Genomic DNA, 17,920 nt, shown 5'->3' on the forward strand with positions numbered 1-17,920 from the left:
CCTGCGTTCACCCTACGGCAATAGCTGTGCATCCGCTCTGCCTGAACTCCAGGCGATAGGAGACAGTGACTGCAGCTACTGCGGCCCTCTGAGCACGAGCCCCGGGGCCCACAACTGCAGCGCCCACAAGCACGCACTCCCAGCCCGGCCCGCGAGGCCCCAGCGCGCATGCGCGCGCTGCTGGGAAGCGCCGCAAACGGCGGCCCGGATGTCCGGTCACGTGGGGTTCAGGGTTCCGGGTTCTGGGACGGCACCGGGGTCCGGCGAGCGGGGCCGCCAGTGGGGCGGGGAGCAGGGCCATGGACAAGCTGCGGCGGGTCCTGAGCGGCCAGGACGACGAGGAGCAGGGCCTGACCGCGCAGGTAGCGGGCCGCGGCGGGGCCGGGCGGGGCCGGGCGGGGTGCGGGCCCGTCTGCCCGCCTTCCGGGAAGAATCTAGGGAGCTTTCCGGGTTTTCGTGGGGTCTGCAGAAGCCTTAAGTCCCACCCCACGCCCCGCTTTGGCCTTCTGACCCTCGGGGACCCCTGTGCCGCCCCCGCGCCGTCCTCCCCGGGGCTCCCCCGGTGTTCTGCGCTGCGCTCTTCAGCCGGGCTGGGCAGCGCCGGCGGTGGGCAGCTGCTTTGTCCTGCGAGCTGCGGGAAGCCGAGCTCTGAGCTTCGTCGCACGGGTGCCCCTGCAGGTGAATGAGGTGCCGCGAGTGGGTGTGTGTCTTTTGGAAGTAGAAGACCGGAGAGGGGCGGGGAAGGTCACTGAAAAGTGAAATAAGAGGAATTAAACGCTGTTAGGGCTTTAAGCCCTTGGTAAAAGATTCCGAACCAAACAAGACCATCTTTTGCCTCTGTGCTTTTACCCCAGAGACTCAGTGAGGGTTGCTTCCTCTGGGGGAAGAATTAAAAATAGCCGTGGCGCAGGAACTGCTCTCTGTCTCTGGCATGTGCGTGCTGACAGCTTCTCTTCTGTTTGTCCGTCTGTTGTTCTGTTTATTCAGCACTTCTTGTGGGCAAGACGCTAGGCTAGTCTGTGAGGGTCCAGAGACTAGGAGACAAGCATCTGCTTTCAGTGGAGGCCTAACCGGTTCTGCAAATGATCACGGTCTTACAGGAATCCACAAGTGGGAGCGCCAGGGGTGTCAGTGGGGCAGTCGTGGCTCGCTGGCTCTCTTACTGAATCCCTGTGCTGTGCTCCGCTTCATGCCCCAGCGCTGTGCTGAACCATGCAGTATCCATAGCCGCGTGTGGCTACTTACATTTAACCTAATAAAAAATAAGATTTAAAATTTTTTCTTCGCCACACCAGCCACTTGTGTTTGGCAGGCACGTGTGTTAGTGGTTGCTGCATAGGACGGTACATGAGTGGGACATTTCATTGCAGAAAGTTCTCTTGTTCGGAGCTGCTCTAAACCTTGGGGACATGAAGATGGGGACTTTTCTTGAGCCCACAGTCCCCACAGTCTCCCACAGAGGGGAGAAAGATGTTGAGAGTAGTCCGGAAGACGGGAAGCTGATGGGTGCAGGCAAGAGATGGGATGGTGGCGTGCCATCCAGGAGTGGTTGGGGAGATCCCTGGGGTGGGGTCTGGTGTACCCGAGAAGGGGCTGGCCTTGCTTGGGCGTGTGGATGGCCAGCATGTCGGGCTGATGGAGGAGAGGGGAGAGAGCATGTGGCACAGCTCCCGGTGCTGTGTTTGGAGCAGGAGAGGATTCTGTCCTCACTGAAATAGGACATGAAGTGGCCAGTTGGAAGTTGGTGGGGGGGCGGTGAGTGTTGGAGCTCAGGAAGAAGCGCGAAGGTTGTGTAAGAGAATAGCCCCATGAATGGATAGGGAGCGACAGTGGGACTGTTGGCGGCACTGAGGCCCCACTGTGGGTAATGGTCCTGACTTTGAGGTGGGAGCCCCGTTCAGCAGCAGGAGCGCAGGGCAGGGCTGCAGAGTTGGATTTAACCAGGGCCTGGGTGCTACCCGATGAACGCCTCAGAGGACAGAGGGCAGAGAAGTTGAGGCTGTACGCAGGATGATTATAGGAGGGCAGCAGGGTTGGGGGGTGTGGGGGGAGAGTGAGTGTGTGGTGGCATTGGTGGGGTGGGTAACTAGGGTTGCTGGAGGGTAGGAGATGGTGGTCGGAAAGGGGGATACTTGAAACTGAGATCACGGAACGTGTTGAGATGATGCGCATTTTTACTGTAGACAAGCGGCTTGATGTAAGGTGGCTGATGTAAGGTGCAGGGTCGTTGGAGGAGAGAGGGTGAGGAGCAAGGAGTCTTAGAGTTTTGGAAGGCTTGCTTATCCAGTGATGAAATCACCAACAGTGAAGACAGTAGTGGAAGAATGATAGTGAGCCCCATGCAAAATCCTTAGAAGAGCAAGAGGTGTGATGTGGGGGGCAGTGATGGGGGTGACCCAGGGGATGGTGGTAACATCAGTGAGGAGGAGCAGTGGGTGGCCTAGTATGATGGCAGGATCGTGGAGGCAGCTGGTTCTGGGGCTGAGGAAGGGACGGGAAACAGCAGTGTGGAGGGGCATTCACCTGACCCCAGTGGTCAGGATGTGTGGGCTGGAGAGTGCAGGGGAGACCAGAGTGCAGAGAGCAGGAGGCGGGGACCTGCCAGGGCAGAGGGTGAGGACGTGGGGAGCTTGCTGATGGTGTCTAGGGTGATGTCCTGGGAGTGTGGCAGGATGCACACGAGGTGGGGGTTGGAGGACTGGATGGAACTGGCTCAGAGCAGACTGCGGAGGTGGTGAGACGGCGGGGGGGTTGGGGGTGCATCTGAGATCTGGGACTGCTCCATCATCCTGCTGGGGAGGTTCGGAGGCCCGGGAGGAGGCAGAGTAGCCAGAGTTGTAGGGTCCCTCCTTGTGAGATGTCTGGGAAGATGGAAGGAGGGAGAGATGGAGCCAGGTGTGAGAGGGTCCAGACCGATCATACGGCTTCCTGCAGCACTTGGTCTAAGTTCCAGACTCTGCTTGAGGCGGCTCGGCGCTCTGCACAGCCTCCCGCCTCACCTGTGTCCCCCAGGACGACTGTGCCCTGCTCGGCCACCTCTGTCTCAGCCGTTTCTGTTTCCTGGGAAGCCGCAGCCTGGCTCCCAGGGTTTGCCTGCTGGGCCTTAACCTGTGTGGGCCCTTTCTCACCGGGATCGGGCAAGGGCGGCAGGGCAGTTTCTGGAGTGTGAGATGAGGACATGGATGGGGGGGGGGGGTAACGGGGAGGAGACGGCGCTCTCTCTCTGATGTTTCTCCCCACTTGGGTCAGGTCTCTGTTCGAGGCGCCTCCCCAGAGCCTTTAGCAAGACTCCCGAATCAGCCGAAGTAGCACCGCCCTCCACCCTGGACCTGCTTCATCCCTCCCTACAGCACGCGCGGCGCCGATGTTCTAGTGTGGGCCTTTGCTGGTTTGAAGACAGCCACCACATCACGTTCACAGCTGGGGCACCGGGGTTGAGCTCAGCTGCTGGGCAGTCGGGGTCAAAGTGGCCAATCAAAGCAGTGGGCTGGGGCGCCTGGGTAGCTCAGTCTGTGAAGCGTCTGACTTTGGCTCAGGTCATGGTCCTGGGATCCTGGGTTCGAGCCCCATGTTGGGCTCCCTGCTTAGCAGGGCCTCTGCTTGTGTGCTCACTCGTACTTTCTCTCTCTCAAATAAATAAATATATACAATCTTAAAAAAAAAAAAAAGCAGTAGGCCAAAATGACAGGGCAAACTGTGTCTCGGATCGCTTTCTGTGACAATAGTAGCAAGAGGCTGGAAGCGAGGAAGGGCTGGCTTCTCTCTCTGCTATTTTCCCCCATGGTCTGGGCACTGGGCGGCAAGGGAGCCCCAAACACAAGGCTCGGGCAGGTTTATGGAGCCTGACGTCAGGGAGGAGGGTGTGCGGAGGACAGACTTCTCAGCACATAGGACAAGCACCTAGGAGCGCTCGGTAGTATTTGCTGTGTGAATGAATGAGCAGAGGCTGAGGAGTGAAATCAAGTGAGCTGCTTTTTTAAGCCGGAAGGGGCTACTCACGCGGATAGGGTGGTGGGAATGGTCTCAGGGAGAGCACATGGGTCGCTCTCGAGAGTGGGGAGCAGCCGATCCCGCACGTTCCCTGAGAAGATCGAGGGGTTGGGCTCTAAAGCAGGGTGAGTTGACCTTAGGCCCTCTGCGGTCATCCGAGGAAAGGAAGAGAAGGTGCTCTTGAGGGGGGCTCGGTGGTTTGGTGGAAGCACACAGTAGAGGGCGGGCACAGTGATGGTTTGTGTTTTCCGTGTGACGGAAGGGAAGCTGTCTGCACAGGAGAAGTGTCAGGGCCACACCTGGAGGTTTGAAATGGCTCGTGGGCAGTGGAGTGAGAAGGCAGGTTGCCGTCAGGGCGCCCGTCAGTCCGCCGCGTCACGTTGCCAGGCAGACAGCGTCAGGGCCCACGGGAAGATGCTGATGACCTGGTTATGATCCCCTCGTCCTGCCACATGACGGACCGGAGGAAGAGGAAGCGGGCTTGAGTCATGGTGGCATTTTGCCAGATGGATGCAGCAGAAAGGGAGTTGTAAATGTCTTGCTGAGCTGATGTGGCCTGTAGTTTCTGCAGGCAGGAGAGGAGAAGGACCGGTGGGCTGGATGCGGGGACCCAGAGACTGCAGGGCAGTCCGGGCCCGAGCAGTTGGATCCTTGTGCCACCAGGACGACATTGGGCCCAAGAGCCGTGGCTTGAAGTTTGGACATGGAGTGGTTTCGGGTAGTAAGTGTCCTGGGTCACTGAGTGGAGTGGAGGGTAAAGGCCGTGGAGATGAGGGACGAGGAGCAGAAAGGCCGAGCTGCCCATGTGGATGTTGGAATCACCCAAGACTCTGCCAGGATTCAGGGTTGGACCTGTGAGCGGGGTCCCGAGCGAGAGAGCGTGACAGGGAGAGCAGGAGGTGACAGGGGTGGGGAGGGCCTGCTCGTCACGGGAGGAGACTGAGTAAGGAGCCCGGCTCCCGAGAAGGTGGGGCGATGATCCCACTCGAGAGCGTCTGTGGACCGCTGTTCCTTGAGCTCACGGCCGGCTCCTCCTTCCCTCTCTCTGCGCCACCGCCGTTCTGAACGAGGGCTTGCAGGGGTGCTGCGCTCAGGGTGTCCATTAGCTGAGAGCCTGCTGCGTTCGCACTGCTCGAGTGCTAGCAGCCCCGGAGCGAGGCTCAGGCCGAGACAGCTGTCCCCTTGTGGTCAGGGGCTCTCCTCCTGGCTTCTCCATCGCTAGGAGAGAAGCAGGTGTCTGCTGTGCCACGGGTTCATTCTCTCATCTGTAACGTTGCTGCTGCTGGGGAGAGGTTTCCCAACTATTTTAAAAAAATCAGTCATGTTCTGGTTCCCGGTGGTTCTGTTTACTGCAGCAGGGAAAGGACACCAGAGAAGGGAGAGTCCCTCCTGCCGATGAGAGGCTTTCTCTTTGCTTCCTCTTCCGTGGTTTTGTTTTTCTAATTATTTTTATTTATTTATTTTTTAAGATTTTATTTATTTATTTGTGGGGCACCTGGGTGGCACAGCGGTTAAGCGTCTGCCTTCGGCTCAGGGCGTGATCCTGGCGTTATGGGATCGAGCCCCGCATCAGGCTCTTCTGCTATGAGCCTGCTTCTTCCTCTCCCACTCCCCCTGCTTGTGTTCCGTCTCTCGCTGGCTGTCTCTGTCTCTGTCGAATAAATAAATAAAATCTTTAAAAAAAAAAAAAGATTTTATTTATTTATTTGAGAGAGAGAATGTGAAAGAGAGAGCACAAGCAGGGGGAGCAGCAGAGGGAAGAGCAGATTCCCCACTGAACAGGGAGCCTGATGTGGGGCTCGATCCCAGGACCCTGGTATCATGACCTGAGCTGAAGGCAGATGTTTAACCGACTGAACCACCCAGGTGCCCTCTAATTATTTTTGAAGATTTTTATTGATCTATTTTGAGAGAGAGCACGTGTGTGCCTGGGATTGGGGGGAGGGACTGAGGCAGAGGAGGAGCGAGAATCTCAAGCGGACTCCCTGCTGAGCCCGGAGCCCAACGTGGGGCTCAATCCCACGACCCTGAGATCATGACCTGAGCCGAAATCAAGAGTCGGACGCTTAATCGACCGAGACAGCCAGGTGCCCCACTTCCTCTATCTTTGATAACAAATAAGTAAAGTAATTGGTTCCAGTGTCCGTTCTGAGACTCCCTTTAAGAAGTCAGCCCAATTGCTGGTTTTGCTGGCAATTCCTGATCGTGCCTGGACCAGAACGTCGCACCTGCGTGCTTCTGCTGCGGCGGGACTGCAGGGTCCGGGCTCCTCGTGGCTCCTTCGTGGAGAGCACAGTGCTGGGTGTTCTTGCGTTTTTTCCCAGTTAGGTGTTAGGGAATCTAGGATTTGTTTCCGTGTCCTGGACAGTTGGCAAAGCTGAAGGCAAGTCATTGCTTGTGGGTTGAATATTCCCTGTTTACAAATGGAAATGACTTGTTTCCTTCTAAAGATCGTCACTCGGAAGATGGTAATAAGGGGGAAGTACCTATAATTATATAAATAACTGGGCTCTTGAAAACCAGCAGCTGAACACAGGAACGGTGGGGTGATGTAAACTTGTAAGCCCGTCCCCACGTCACTGCACTCTCGCTTCCCGGCCCCAAGTCCGGCTCCCGTGGGACACCGCTCTGTGCGCGCTGGCCGCTGGCCGGCTCCTGTGCGGCGAGCGGTCCTCGGGGTTCGCGCTGCCCTGCGGAGTGGAGACGCGCTGCGGGCGCCCTCTCCCTAGTCAGGAAGCGTGGCATTTGGTTGTTTTCATAGGCAAGTCCGTTCTTTGTTAAACATGGAGCAGTTTTGCTCTAAACAGGTGACATTGCTGGAAACAAGAATGTGAGTTAAAGCAAATTTTTAAAAACATTTGAAATGTGTGGATTGATGTATGTTGCAATTACAATCTTTATGTAGTTGTTTTTATCTACTTTTCATGCTGCGTAAGGATTCCCAGGTCAATCGGTTGAGGTAAGGAATGTAGCAAAAGGTGTTTTTGAGCTTTTGCATAAAAATTTTCTGCTTTTGCTTCATTATTCTTGAAAATACATTTTAAGCATGTGATCTTATTTTTAAGTACCTATGGTAATACAAGTTAGAAATTGAATTTTGATACATACATTCTTAATATCTATTTCTAGCGTCCTGAAATAGCCATTGTTGACACTTCTTCAGCTTCACTGGAAAATAAGTTCTGAGTGTACTTAGAAATCTAAATGTGTCTACAGCTGCGTCTGGGTTGCTGTAGGAGGAATGCCCCCTGATTTCCATGCGGCCCACGTAATTTGGTTCCAGTTTGCATATAGGAAGCTGTTGCTCTAGCATAAATGATCAACTAAAAAATGTGTTTTTAACGGTTGAGGAGGTACCTCGGGCTTTCCTGAGTTGGTCTTAAAGAGCATTTTATAATAGGTGGAAGTTACATATCCAGTGGCAGACACGACTAGTGGCTGCCCAGGTCCTCGTCGTGAGACAGATGTACGCATCCCCCAGGGGCTCACAGCTGTGCCTCCACACTCTGGGGGTCCTGCAGGCACCCCCACTTTGCTGACAGCCCATGGCCAGCTGGGAGGAGGTGGGTTCCAGAAGGCCGGCCCCCTGCGTCAGGGTGGGACCCACACTGAGGTGCAGTTGACAGCCCAGGCCCAAGCTGAGCTCCAGCTGAAACCACATGATCCCTCCCCTTCCCCGTCAGCTCCTCTCACTTCCCTCGGGGTTTCTGCTGAGAGCAGTTCATGTATCAGTACCCCTGTCTCAGGCTCTGCACTCGGGAGCCTCCCCTGTGCAGCCTCAGGCGAGGACACTGAGGGAGGCCTGGTGAGCCCTGTGTGCCTGGGACCCAGCCTCAGTGGTGCTCCACATTTTGCTGGCCTCGTTTCATCTTCCCCCTATTTATTTTAGTCATTGAATATTTTATAATACATATCATACATTCTGTCATTTCATCCGTGTCGGGGTGTGTCTGCTGTCCTGCAGGTAAGGGCTGTTAAAACCGGGAGCGCAGTGCCATGGGCACACCTGTCATTCCACCTGGTAGGGGGAACGGCAGTGCCCCAAGACCATCTGAGCCCCACGTCATGCTCCCATTTCCCTTCCCAGCCTGGGGGGGTCAGGAGGGTCTTCCCCTTCTCACGTGCCTGCAGCATGCACAAGCAGATTCCGCAGACAGGTTCAGGGGAAGCCTTGCGCTCTGGCCTCGGGAAGAGTCAGACTGCCCAAGGCAGCTGGAGCACGCGTTCTCATTCCCCTTCCTTCCGAAGGTCCTGGACGCCTCGTCCCTCAGCTTCAACACCAGGCTGAAGTGGTTCGTCATCTGCTTCGTGTGCGGCATTTTCTTCTCTATCCTTGTGAGTTACAGCCTTCTGTTGCCTCACGATTTGTATTTTAGGCCAGACTAACCCCATCGGGTTCCAGCAAGCAGCCCGCGGTCTGGACTGCCGCGGGGACATAGTCACCTGAAATAAAGGGCTAGAGATCAATACAAAGATGCAGAAATTAGTATTTGGGGGAGGGGTTTATGGGTTGTGAAAGTAATTTTTTTTAAGAAAAATGAATATGTGTTGAAGGCTGCAGTCAGGAATTGAGATGCGTTAACTGTTTAACTTGTCATTTATAAAAAATAGTAATTAAAGTAGAGTGATTTTTTACCCACGTGTGTAGGGAAGGTGTATTACGGCCAAGTTACATATGCTTATACGCAAAATAGGCAGAAGAGTCCAATTAGCAAATAACAATGAAAATTAACTGTTTTTTTAAAACGATATAATTAGAGACTATATACTAGCACATTTATACTTAAACTATACGTTATTATATAATCATATTATTCCTGTTGTAGCTATTACAATGGTAAAATTATTTCAAAATGTATCTGAACTCAGGGGACCGGATTGCTGTGGCTTCCTGGAGGCATAAAGCTTTTTGCCGTGTTTTATACCTTTGGAAATCTCGCTGCGCTGGCCAGGTGCGTATGGAAGTCGGGCTGCTGTGGGTTTGGTTTGCTGGCGGCATCACCAGCCTTCCTTTCCGGGAGGCGCTTCCCAAATAGCATGGCTCCTGGAGCCGCAGGACGTGTGTTTGTTCGATCGGTGCTTATTCACTCCTGCTGCGTGTCGGGGGCGCCGTGGCGTGGGGATGGCAGGAATAGCCAGGCTTCGGGGCACTTGCTAAGCGCTTCTGTCTGTCACCCCAGTGTCTGAGGTGGGCACTGTTGTGACCCCCACCTGCGCCCCGGGGGGAGTAGCACAGAGAGGGTGGGTCACTACCCCGCGATGTGCCAGGAAGGTGACCGGCAGGCCTTCTACCAGACCGTGCTCCAGAGCCCCGGCTCATGGTCCTGCGCTCTGCTCCCTGCTTGGGAAGCCCTGTCTCAGCGAGGGCAAGGACCGGACTGCCCCCCAGGCAGCCCGAAGACCCTCCGGTAGTGGTGCTGAGCAGGGACGTCCGAGGGTGAGGAGCGCCCGCCAGCACTTTGGGTGGGGGCACGGGAATCCCTCTCTGAGGATCTTGGTGCCCGTTCGGGTGTGTGGGTGTCCGTTGGAGTAGTTGTCGGGTGCGTGCGGTTTGCATTTGCGTACACGGAGCTCTCAGAGGTGACCTTTGTCTCCTCAGGGGTGTTCTGGATCAAAGGTAGTCAAGTGACGCTTGCGTGAGCTGGCGCCAAGCTCGGTGGGCTTTCCCGGGCTGTCCCTGCAGAGCTGCTCCTTCAGGCTGCGGTCGGAACAAAGCCCAGCTCAGCACTTTTCGGTCGTGTCGCAGTTGGGGGCTTTCCACTGACCGTTGTTCGGGGGTGGTGTAGCATGGTTCTGGTCTGTAGCATGCAGGGGTGAGGAGTGGCAGTGCCGGAATTGGCTCAGACTGGGAACAAATGACCTGTGAGTTCAGGACTGCGTCGGCCGTCACATTCCCCTGGAGCTGTGAGGTAACACGGCGAATAACACGTGACCGGCGTTGGTGTGTCCAAGAACACTAGGTTCAGGCTTCGTTTTGGGGCTCCTGGCTGACTCAGTCCGTAGAGCATGTGATTCTTGATCTCGGGGTCACGAGTTCAAGCCCCGTGTTGGGCCTAGAGCTTAGTTAAAAAAAATGAAGTATTAAGGTTTTAAAAAAAGCTTCCTTTTAATGTTAAGGAAAAATATGATTTAGTGAGAGATTTTTATTAGTAAACCAACATAAGATATCTTTTCCTTAAAGCATTTATGTTTTTGTTTTTTAAAAGATTTTATTTATTTGAGAGAGAGGGAGAGAGCGAGTATGAGCGGGGTGAGAGGCGGGCTCCCCGCTGAGCAGAGAGCCTGCCGCGGGGCTCGATCCCTGGGCTCTGGGCTCATGATCTGAGCTGAAGGCAGAGGTCTCACCGGCTGAGCCCCTAGGCGGCTGAAGCATGGATGTGTATATAGCCGGACGAAGTGGTAGGTGTATCTCTTTGTTCTCCTGTTTGTTTCAAATAGTACGGACTTTTTTTTTTTTTTTAAGCACGTGCTTTCTAATGGGACCCGTGAAGCAACTAAAGAAAATGTTTGAGACAACAAGATTGCTTGCAACAATTATTATGCTCGTAAGTAAATAATGAAATTAAAACTTAGGGAAGTGTTTTCGCATTCTTATCTTACAGATAATTGCCCACTCTGGTGTATATACTGTTATGTTTCTGTTGCTGCGTGTATTAATCCTGTCCTCAAGGCTGTGTGCTTAGAGAACGTAGATGGTAGGACATTACTCACATTGACGGGCTTGCCCGAGCCTGCTGCCTGTCGCATACACCCGCCACTGGAGGCTGAGTAGTTCATGCGGAGAGCAGCGGTGGGGGTGTGCCAGTCCCCAGCCCCCGAGAGCGCCTCAGCACCGGTGGCTGTGTGCGCTCGCGGGAGGGTGCGGCTGGAACACGGGTCTCCTCTGAGGCCCTCCACCTCTTTGCGCAGGGACACTTGGCTTCATGTAAGTAGCCTCTCGTCTGGCTGTCTCCCCGGTGCGACTGTCTGTACTCCCGGTGGCATGGCTCCCGAGCCGTGCCTTTCAGTTCGCCGTTCATCACTCGGGTTTTGTCGTGGCTGTCAGCTCATCACTCTTAAATTTAGTACCCGTGCTCACTTTAAAGAGCAGAGGACTGATTGAACACTCAAGGCGTCAGAGCTGGGATGTCGCCCGCCCCTCACATTCACTCCCCTGCCTCCTCGGGGGACACAGGGACGTGGAGTGGTGATGTCCTCTTGGGTGTGAAAATCATTACGGTAGATTCCTTATGTTTTCTGGGTGTTCCCAGTTGTGCTGAGCGTGTCGCAGTGTCGTTACTGAACATAAACGTAAGCACTCCTCGGAGCAGCGGCCGTCGGGTGGAGGCACGGGTGTCGAGATGAGCGCTGAGTCGCGGAGGGAAGTGTTGAACCCCAGGCTGCACACCCAGAACTAGGATAACACGGGACACTAGTTACACAAGACTTAAAAAAAACTAAAAAACAGCCAGTATCCTTCCTCAAACATCCTTTCTGTTGATTTACTCAGCGGAGTAGTTTCTAGGTGCTTGTAGCTTACCAAGGAACGCCGCGGTCCTGGACTTTCAGGTAGAGTCCACTTGGCACAGAGTAAGTATGGCTAGAGTGGCCGTGTCCTTGGTTCGGTCCTAGAGCTGTGGTATGTGTGCCAGGTTAGTGTATGAATCTTATTAAGCTTTTGGAAGGACTCACATTTGCAATTTTTTCTTTCCTTTCCCGTAGCTGTGTTTCGTATTTACCTTGTGCGCCGCTCTTTGGGTAAGTTACGTCAGCCGTGCCTGCCTTCTGCTAACTGTGGCCCCTCACCCGTGTCATCACACCTCCATCCCAGCAGAGCTCACACGCTGGCGTCTAAAACCCCCAAAGGTTGGATGTCCCTAAGATTGTGTGTAGTAGCATGAGGTTAGTGTCTAGACTTGGGACAGACTCCGCCATCCAGAACAGACTGGTGAGTTCAGACAGCCCCTCTGACAGCTCGTGGGCTCCAAGAGGCTCTGGCTGGGGGTGTGTTTTCTGTCTCCTGTGCTCGCTGGCCGGCCGTGCCGTACCCTCAGGCAGGGGGATGCTGCGGATGCCGGAGTACATTTTGAGTCACGAGATGTTGAAACTAATAAGGAGAAAGGGCAAGAAAACAGACCAAAAATAATGAACCAAAAAGAGGCAAAAGGGGGCACTTGGCTCGCTCAGTTGGAAGAACGTGCAGCTTGATCTCGGGGTCATGAGTTGGAGCCCTATGTTGGGCGTAGAGATTGCTTAAGAAAATAATTTTTAAAAAGCTGTAAAATCACTAAAAAAAAAAACAAGGCAAAAAAACTTAATTTTGTACCTCTTAAGTGAAGGTGAGCAGCTCCTCGTTAGCCTCCGGGAAATGACAGTATTCCGGTTCAGCTCACGTCTCCGTGCTCCTGAGCCTTCATTATATGTATTTATTGCCCCGTGTCTGCTTCCCGAAGGGATTTGAAGTGGTTCCTGAGCTAGTAAGAAAACTGCACATTTAAAAAGAGAATGTGTTCCTATGTTTTAGGAATATTCTATCAGAAATGTTCTGATTTTCTTTTTAATTTTGATGAGGTAAAGACTGAGCTTTAATTATGTGACAATTGTTACACCTCATTTCTCAATGATAACTTAAAAGAATGTTCTTTTTTTTTTTTTTAAGATTTTATTTATTTGACAGAGACCACACACAAGCGGGGGGAGTAGCAGGCAGAGCAGGGAGCCCGACACGGGGATCAATCCCAGGACCTGGGCCGAAGGCAGACGTTAACCGACTGAGCCACCCAGGCATCCCTAAAAGAATATTCTTAAGCTGTACTGGTGTGCCTGTGTGGGGCACTGATTTCTGGCTCTGGGATGGTCTGACTGCCTATTTATTTGTAGGCAGTAGACTAAAAATGATAAAGAAATGAACAAATATAAATAAAAATGGACAAGGAATCCGAAAAATAGGCCATGTTAATACAGAAACTGTTCATTTTACAGTATTCTGGAAGATCACAATAAAATGCAGTTTTCCTTCAAAAACCAACTCCAGGAGCAGGAGAGGAGTGAAGTGTGTGAGCCCCACGGACGACAGAGACCGACAGCTCAGTGCGGTTTGAGCGTTAAAGTAGTGGAGGTGCCGCTGACGTGGACACGGGGCGTTAGTTACCTCGGGGACCCTGAGCCAGTGCCACACGTTTAGCAGTACTGAAGTTGAGGTACAGAATTTTAGAGAGGAAATGTGAAGATGTAAACTTCAGATCTACTGAATCTTAAATCTGTCGGACTAGGGGCACCTGGGTGGCTCAGTAGGTTAAGAGTCTGCCTTCGGCTCAGGTCGTGATCCCAGGGTCCTGGGATCAAGTCCTGCATCGGGCTCCCTACTCAGCGGTGAGCCCATTTCTCCCTCTGCCTGCAGCTCCCCCTGCTTATGCTCTCTCTCTCTCTCTCTCTCAAATAAATAAATAAAATCTTTTAAAAAAACAAAACAAAACAAACACCAAAGTAAACAAAGCCGTTGTCTGCATTTTGAAAGGGAGGAATTGAACTTGTTCATGAAAAATATTTTTAAAAATCCTTAATCTTGTTCTTTCTCTGTGTTTGCTGTTACTAGTGGCACAAGAAGGGACTGGCCTTATTATTCTGCATATTGCAGTTCTTGTCCATGACCTGGTAAGTCTCACATTGATCAGAAAGTTAATACTCCCTAAGCAGTGGCAAGTGTTCTGTTCCCAGCCTTTGAGCCTGGGAATGTGGTTAGGCTGTCACGTGATGAGGGCTGTGCCCAGGAGGGGCCAGACCTCCGGAGAGGTCAGGTGAGTGAGATCTGCAGTGTGTCCCGTGAGACTTGCAGTGGGACCGGAGGGCGGGCTGTGAAGAGGTGGGGTCACCACCGTGGGGCGTGGGCTGCTGGGCCGGCACGCTTACACTGTGACACATTTACTGCTTTCCTTGTATGTGAAAGAGAAATAAGAAATGTAGGTGATACCATGTGAATCCATAGAAGTAAGGCCATGTCGTGGGAGAAGCCCCAGAGAATGTCGGCTTACCGTTCCCTTTGTGCTGCATTGCTGAATAATTACAGTCGAATTCGTTCTGCTGAGTGTGGCCCTGTCATGTCTGGCACTGTCCCATCGGAATCGTCAGTGAATGTGGCCGACCATTCAGTACTTCGGGGATGTGCGGCACCAACCCCGCACCCAGTCGAACACCTGTGTATAACCTTTGAGTGCCCAGAACTCGCCCGCTAAGGGCCTGCTGTCAACTGGAAGCTGATCAACACGTAGTTTCTATCTATGTCTCATATGCTGTATTCTTACAGTAATACTTGCTTCATAATTCCTTTTGGTATTCCTACGCTACGTGGTTCATCTGTGAGTTTTTCCAAATTGTTGCAAATCTCCAGCAAAAAATTTCCCAAAGTATATATTGGGGAAAAAAATGCACACTTAAGTGGACCCAAGAAGTCAGCGGCACATGGCTGTAGATGCCGCCGCCCTGCCCCGCCCTCTGCCCGTGCGTCCCTGTCCCTCCTTCCAGATGTTCAGTTATGCCCCTTCTTCCTGATCCCACGTTCCCCTCCAGGAAGCCTTGTGCTGTTTTGGACTGCACCCAGGTCAGCTGCATAAAAGGCTCAGCGCGTATGTGATTGAATCAGATGAGCTCCGCTCCACACGCTTCCATGTTTTCCAAACACAAGATTTTCTGGAGTGTTTTTCCCTCTCTGTTTAGAGCTCATTGGTCTGCTCCCTCCCAGAGTCAGTCCCCCCGAGTGGCCGCTTTCCAACTCTGATGTTGCCCATCTGAGATCAGTCTCTGCTTTGGCCCCTGTTCTCTCTCCTCTGACAGCTGGAGCGCCCACAGATGTTGTGTGTGCGTCTCTAGCTGTTGTTTCGCTGTTTAGTGAACTGTGGCAAGGTTTCAATCAAATTCCTTGGCCGATTTCTATAATATGTTGCTTTTTCTATTGCGTCATCTGAACTAATGATGGCCTTACTCCCTAAAGGAGAATGCAGTTTATTCTAAGTTGTTTCGTAGTTTTTATTTAAAAAACAAAGGGTAATTTCTCGTATCCCCGGCTTAGACTCCAGCAGGCGTCAGGGTCAGGTGGAGAGTTTGTCAGGAGGTGGGGGGCAGGGCACAGTCATTTGCATTTTCATTCAGTTCCTGGTTGATGCTCTTCTTACTGGTTTGGGGCCACATTTGGGGGATTACCGTACAATATCATGCAGCCGTATTTTCTGTGGTGTTAGAGTAAGGCCACTTGGCATGAAGAACGGTGTTTAGATGGTCTCAACATCTGTGAACTTTTCTTGCAGGTACAGCCTGTCATACATCCCGTACGCAAGGTGAGGCTGTTGTTTCTGGTCCTCTAGCGATCTTCACACAGATACGTGAAGTTTAGCATATGCACGTTAAAATGTGATATAAAAAGCTGGGTTTTTTTGTGGACGTTGACTTTCTTCCCCCAAAGAAAGTATTTTTTACATAAGATGAGTAGAAGTCTGCCATATGAAGCGAAACCATTTTGAGCATGTTAGCAGTTAGGTTGGGAATGTGCTGCTTTCCTGGACATTTGCAGGTGGGAAATTCCTGATCCTTCCATGACTGCACATACTCAGGACGTGGGACGTAGAGACAACAGCAAAACAAATTCAACATTAAAGAAAACACAAGTTAGTGAACAAATGACGTGTGATACGTGTTTGTTTTAACCCAGCAGAGACGTATTTATTTTACGTGTCAGAAGTAACACTGCCATCGTCTTCTGTTTTTCCCGAGAAGCGTAGTCCTTTAGTTGTGGAGGGAAACAGAACTTGCTGTCATCTCACACCTGACCAGCTCAGAAGGACCCTCTGTCGAGGCACAGCTTTGTTTCTTCGTAAAGTCTGGAAACATAGGTTATGTAGGAAACACAGCGAACTCGTATGCCTGACATGAGCGAGGGAGGAGAGTGTAGAAATCCTATTTCCATCCCGTTTCAAGGGGCCGCTTGTTTTTGATGAGCGCTTACGAGGGGAAGGCAGACCAGGGTCAGCTCCAGGTGGGCAGGCCGTGGAACGAGAGACCGCACGTGGTTCTCCAGTCCTCAGGACCTCAGCGGGAGATCTGGGGCCGTTTCTCAGCTCCGGGAAAGGTCACCTAGAAATGATGCCCGGCCCTGTGAGCCTGCTCGAAGCCACAGCAGCTCCAGGCCGCGCCCGACCCGCTCCGACATCTCCAGTTCATCGGCGCAGGCTCCCAGCAGCCCACATACAAAGAGTAACTTCAATGAATGAAAATGTTAAGTGATAGTGGAAGCAAACTGTTTTGGAAAGAAAATGTGAAAGGCGAAGGAAGTCAGTGTGACCATTTCTTTGAAATTCTGAAGATGTCGTTATAAACATTTTGCTTTTAAAATCCAGTTCATTATTTCTCTACTTTTGTTAGGTTATTTTTGGTATTTACATTTTTTTTATATGAAGATTAGCGTATGTGCTAGAAAAGATTGCCTAAAATATCAGGCATTAAAACATTATTTTCAAGTTTCAGTTCTTGATTTCAGGTGATACTCAGCAAAGTTTTCCTTAGGGAATGTGAATTCTGTTGTAACGGGGCGTTCATGCATCTGTCTCTTGGCAGGAATGTTTTCTCCAACGTCATTATATATGAGGCAGGTTATTACATTGATTTTTCTCTTTCTTTTTCTCACCAGGGATGCGGTAATTAAATGCTGCTCTTCTCTCTTAAGCTGAAAATCAGAAACTCTTCAAAAGAAGAGCATTGGAAAGTTGATACTCTGTTCAGTCCCCCAAACAGCTGCTGCGACGGGTTAAGACCATCGTGTGTGCTGGCGGAAACCACAGGCTTGATGAAACTGTTAAATACTTGTCATGTGAGATTCACTGTGTGTCATTAACGTGTTCTTCCCCAAAGTAAGGCGTTTTTAATCATTGCCAATTGTAAATGATTTTTAGCTCGTTTTTTAACCCTTTCTAAATAGTATTTAAGATGTGAATATTGAAGGATAAACCTAGTTGCAAGCTTTTTTTGGCTCTTTAAAAATGCCTCATTTTTCTTTTTTTAAAAAAAATTTTAATGTGAAAGTTTTTACTTTGATCTAAAAATTGCTTATTATATGTAATAAAAATAATATATAAATCTTTACAATTTTGAAATAAACCCACACTTGGAAAAATAATATTTTCTGGGTCAAATTTATAAAGTGTGGGGGGGCACGTTGATTTAGTCCTGGCTCCGTGCAGTTTTTCTGTAGAAACGTGAGTAAGATACAGTCGCTGTCGTCGTGCTCCTGAGCACACATTTGCCGAAGATCGTGGTGTCGTGGTGCAAGCAGTGATAAGGGCGTCGTTCAGGGTGTGGGGCACAGCGTCCTGCAGGCTCGCCTCCGCTCCTGGCCCTGGGCTACCCATGTCATTTAGGGTCTGGCGGGCCGCGGTGCCTGCCCGGAGAGGCGGGGCGGGGTGGCCGAGGCCCGTGTGAGCAGGCTTGTCCTCATCCAGAGGCCAGGCCCCGACAGCCCTAGCGTCCTGTTCGGTGTTTGTCAGCATGCCTCAGAAGCCTCGCCCCGAGATCCAGGAGGATGAAATGTCTCTTCCGTTTCGCTGCTCCCAGCGGACCTTGTTTTCAGGACCGGAGTGGCGTGAGTTCCTGAGCTCTCACCCCGCATCGCTGGTAGGTGTAGGGTTCAGCCAGACCGAAGGGGAGGGGTCCTCGGAGTCAGAGAGGTGCGTCCGTCCAGGTGGCCTGCTGGGGCAGCGCCACGGTGCGAGTCCTGGGCAAGAAGGGCCAGGTTCTATCAAGCAAAATCATTTGAATCCGATTATAGAAATGAAGTATTGTCTGTGGGAAGGAGGTGTAATTTAGAAAAAGAGCATTGATCTGTTTTCCTTTCGAAATTTTTCTTTTTTCTTTTTTTCAAATATTTATTTATTTGACAGAGAGAGAGAGACAGCCAGCGCGAGAGCGA

General features: G+C 51.8%; 1 protein-coding gene across 1 annotated transcript; it reads left to right on the forward strand.

The window, feature by feature from the left end:
• The first annotated feature begins 220 nt into the window (after positions 1–220).
• SFT2D1 (SFT2 domain containing 1) lies at positions 221–17,128 on the forward strand. The gene is made up of 8 exons (XM_026505187.4): positions 221–362; positions 8,239–8,325; positions 8,860–8,942; positions 10,454–10,535; positions 11,692–11,727; positions 13,565–13,623; positions 15,270–15,299; positions 16,646–17,128. The coding sequence occupies exons 1-8, from the start codon at positions 300–302 to the stop codon at positions 16,683–16,685; spliced, it is 480 nt and encodes a 159-aa protein (XP_026360972.1). The 5' UTR covers positions 221–299; the 3' UTR covers positions 16,686–17,128.
• Positions 17,129–17,920: the final 792 nt, after the last annotated feature.

Source organism: Ursus arctos, unplaced genomic scaffold, assembly GCF_023065955.2.
Source record: "Ursus arctos isolate Adak ecotype North America unplaced genomic scaffold, UrsArc2.0 scaffold_13, whole genome shotgun sequence".
NCBI classification, from domain to species: domain Eukaryota; kingdom Metazoa; phylum Chordata; class Mammalia; order Carnivora; family Ursidae; genus Ursus; species Ursus arctos.